Genomic DNA, 3,685 nt, shown 5'->3' with positions numbered 1-3,685 from the left:
AAATAAATAAATAAATCTTTTTTTAAAAAATCATTTATTAAAAAAAAAAAAAAAAGCTAATGGGGCCCTTCCAGGGATCCACCCACGGGGTATGAGGCCACTGCTGCTGCTGGAGCCCAGGGGGGCTGCCACTGCTAAACACCGCAGCTTTTGGTCCCTGTTTATCTCCTGCTGCCTCATAATAAAGACTTGTTCCTGCTCCCCACATAAGGGCTTCGTAACCTGCTTTCCCACCTGCCGCTGTTGAGAAGCAGCCCCAAAGATGGAGATGTGAGTGGTTGTTTATTACACCATTTTGACAATGAGAGTTGGGGAGGATATAAATATTATAAATGAAAGCATAATCTAAATGTAGTTATTGCAGCCTCTGTGTCTCCCTAGAATTTGGGGGTCTGTGGTTACCACCTTTCTTCAGATCACGATGCTCTCATTGCCCATTATTTCTCCCTTCTATGTAAGGAGTACTAGAAATGAAATACAGAGACACAAAGTGAAACCACTTATTTTATTTCAGCAGATTATCTACATTAATTCTTTTTTTTTTTTTTGCTAAATGAAAAAGAAAAGTGTGTGTGTGTGTTCTAGTGATAGGTTCTCTAAAACAGTGGCCAAAATAACCTGATTGTGCACAAAGCTTGGTCCAGGGAGCCAAGGAGAGGTGAGGTTGAGGCTTCTTTACTTTCTGTTTGTTTTTTGTTTTAATTTGTTAGTTTGTAGTTTGGGGGTGGCTTTCTATTTTAGACCTTCCTACCTAGTAAAAAAACAAAGGGATTGTTGGCTTTAATTTAACATGCACTAGAATAAATCAGTTCCCATGACAGGGTTGTATTGTTTGGTACTCAGCTGGGAATTTGTCAGGGAAGAGAAACTCCCAGCTGACAATCTGTTCATGCTTGACCTCTAAAAAGCAGACTGGATTTCCCTGTTGGAGCTCTGCAGTCCAGATTGGATTGCTCTTGTAAGTGCTTAGGGAGGGTAATGGGATGGAAGACAAGATATGGAAAAATGCTCAGGAAAGGACAAACAGGAGCACACAATTGGGACAAAAGGTAACTTGCTAAGCAGAAAGTTAAGACCTACTTTAAGACCTGTACATGTCCAGTCACAGGCACGGTGGCCACACCCCACACCTATGGTTCCAGCTTCCTTGGCACCAGCGCCCCATCCCAGGCACAGCTGCATTTCTGCACCCTCATGTTGGGCAGGCTGACCACCTGGGGCCTGGCTTGACCCCCCTCTTTGATGCTAACAATCATGGGCAGCGAGGTGGTCTCTGAGGCGATGCACTGCCGCGGGCCCAAAAATGGCCACCTGAAGGTCTGGGGTTCCGGGGGCTGCTGGCAGGTGCCCACACACTCATAGGCCAGGAAGCCCGGGGGTTCCAGGACCCAGTTCTCAGCCCACTTCATCCCCTGCAGGTCAATGTACATCTCCTGGCGGCAGCAGCGGGTGCCCTCCATCACGGGCACCTCAGTGTCACAATTGCCCTGGGCTCTGTGGGACAAGAAAAAACAGGTTCAGAGGTCAGTTGGGGGACCTGAGGTCACCCAGGGCCCAGTTGGGGGGTGGGGTGGGGAAGGGAGCATCTGGAAGAGAGATTTATGATCTGTCCCCCTTAAGTCCTCAGGTGCAAAGCTAGACATTTGTGAGTAGGATAAAGAACTAGAAAGAACCCCAAACAAGTAACACAGACTGCTATTCCTCCTGAGTCCCTGGAGAAATTTTACACAGTCATTCATAACCCTAGCACCAGGACAAGCTCTTTCAGTGGCAGTTTTATCCCCTATTTGTGTGTTCATGGGGTTCACCCATCTGAGCCACAGCGCCCACCCGTAGTCCCTGAGGTCCAGGGTGTGCAGCTCCAGCTGGGGCTCGGCAGGCCCTGTGCCCCATGGCCTCTGGGAGGCGAAGCGGACCAGCTTATGGGCGCTGGAGGCCAGTGGGCCCAGGTGCTCCCTCTGCACAGACACCTGCAGCAGCAGGGGCTGCTGGGGCCTGCTCAGCTGCTGCCAGAAGTTCACAGCCTCGGTCACGTCGAAGGTCTTCCAGCCGCTGTCGTGGAGGGACACCAGCCTGCCACAAGGAGACAGGAGCCAGCGCTGAGACCCGGGGACTGGGGCTGGCTGGGGTGGTGGGCAGCATGCCTCTCCCACCTGCCTACCTAAGGGGCCAGGCAGCAACAGTCCCCGCCCCCTTCCACACCCCCCCCTCCACCCCCCCCCCCCCACACACACACACACACACACACACGCGCTGGGCCCAACCTCTTCTCCACTCCCCACTCCCCCTGCACTCCCTAGCCGTGACCTCTCCACCTGGAGTCGATGAGGGAGGTGCGGTTGGAGCCATCAGCACGCACATGCAGCCACTCCACGGTGACCCGGGCCCTGGCGCTGTGCGGGGACAGACGCTCCTGCTTGCGCAGCACGGCCTTGGGCACAGGCTCCTGGAACAGGCGCAGAACGGCCTGCACCAGCTCGCTGTGGGGCGGCAGCCGCTGCTCCATGCCAAACACCAGCAGGTATGTGGAGGCTTCTGATACCAGGAACCTGCCGGCCACCTCTGGGGACACAGCAATGTCAGGGGGCCTCTCCAGGCCTCACGGGAGCCCTGAGCACCAGAGGCACTGAGGGGGAGGGCCAAATGGGGAAGCACAGTCCCTGGGCCAAGTCCAGTTACCCAAAACTCCCCCTGGGATCTGGGACCTTGTTGGTAACAGTTTCCACCCACCAGGAAGGGGCAGCTGGTAGTGGCCTCCTGGAGGCAGAACCCAAGGAGCCCTCACTCTGCTGTGCCTCTTTGAGGCTGAGCCAAGGTTCTTGCCACACCACCCACTCCCACTGCCCTGCTTCTCCTCTTCTCTGATGCTCTGGCACTGGCAGCAGGTCAGCCTGGCCCAGCTCCTCCTGGCCTGAAGGGTGGGATCCTCAGTGCTGACAGAGACAGGGGCCCTGGGCCCAGCCCTCATAGCCCATGGTCCCTTGTCACTGCCCTGTGGGCCCTGGGCCACCAGATGGGTGCATGGTACATGGAGTCTTGGCTCATCACCACAACCACACCCAGGGCCAGGATGCAGCAGGGAGGGAGGCCTCACCTCGGAAGCGCTGGCTGAACCTCTTCCCTCGGGAGTGAGCCCCGTGGCTACGCTGCAGCAGGGCCACGTACTGGGCCCTCACATGGGCAGGAGTCACCATTTTGTCCATGTCAGCCTTGTCCAGGATGGGCACCTCACTGAGGTGCAGCTGCTGTAGCAGGCTGCCCAGGATCTGCTCCTCGGTCAGGGCTGCCCCGGGGCCAGCCAGGGGGAGCACCCAGAGTGCCCAGCAGAGCCACAGGGGCCTCATGGAGCTGCTCAGGAGGAGGAGGGGCAGGCAGAGGAGTCCCTGGAGGAGGCTTCAGGAGGGTCCCAGCTGGGCGTGCTGAGAGCCAGGCTGGGCCAGCTTTATAGCCAGCCCTGGGCTGGCCTGGGTGATGGGAGGAGGGAGTGGGGAGGGAGGTCACACCCCTCAGACCTCCTGGGAGCTCAGCAGCCAGACAGATCCTTGTGCCCTGGGGAGGGGGCTGTCTAGAAAGGGCACAAAGGGCTGTCTGGATGCCACACAAACCTGGGGCCTCTGGCCACTGCAGTCTGGAAGCTTAATAATAATTTTAGTGCCTATTGAATTTCCCTGGCCCAATCCCAGTA

General features: G+C 56.1%; 1 protein-coding gene across 1 annotated transcript; it reads right to left on the bottom strand.

Moving 5' to 3' along the window:
• Positions 1-503: 503 nt before the first annotated feature.
• LOC119244565 (left-right determination factor 2-like) lies at positions 504-3,427 on the bottom strand. The gene is made up of 4 exons (XM_037510351.2): positions 3,095-3,427; positions 2,316-2,562; positions 1,831-2,073; positions 504-1,494 (listed from the first exon to the last, which is right to left on the bottom strand). Exons 1-4 carry the CDS (start codon positions 3,342-3,344, stop codon positions 1,131-1,133), a joined length of 1,104 nt encoding a protein of 367 aa, XP_037366248.1. The 5' UTR covers positions 3,345-3,427; the 3' UTR covers positions 504-1,130.
• Positions 3,428-3,685: the final 258 nt, after the last annotated feature.

The sequence above is a fragment of the Talpa occidentalis genome, unplaced genomic scaffold (genome assembly GCF_014898055.3).
Source record: "Talpa occidentalis isolate TD23 unplaced genomic scaffold, MPIMG_talOcc4v2.1 talOcc4.14, whole genome shotgun sequence".
NCBI classification, from domain to species: domain Eukaryota; kingdom Metazoa; phylum Chordata; class Mammalia; order Eulipotyphla; family Talpidae; genus Talpa; species Talpa occidentalis.
This window is presented reverse-complemented; position numbering and strand designations above follow the sequence as displayed.

Excerpts from the sequence above, each read along its gene's own strand:
- LOC119244565 (XM_037510351.2), bottom strand. The coding sequence starts at position 3,344 with ATGAGGCCCCTGTGGCTCTGCTGGGCACTCTGGGTGCTCCCCCTGGCT. Across the intron at positions 2,563-3,094 it reads GTTCAGCCAGCGCTTCCGAG|AGGTGGCCGGCAGGTTCCTG; the intron begins GTGAGGCCTCCC and ends CTGTGTCCCCAG. Across the intron at positions 1,495-1,830 it reads CTGGACCTCAGGGACTACGG|AGCCCAGGGCAATTGTGACA; the intron begins GTGGGCGCTGTG and ends CTTGTCCCACAG.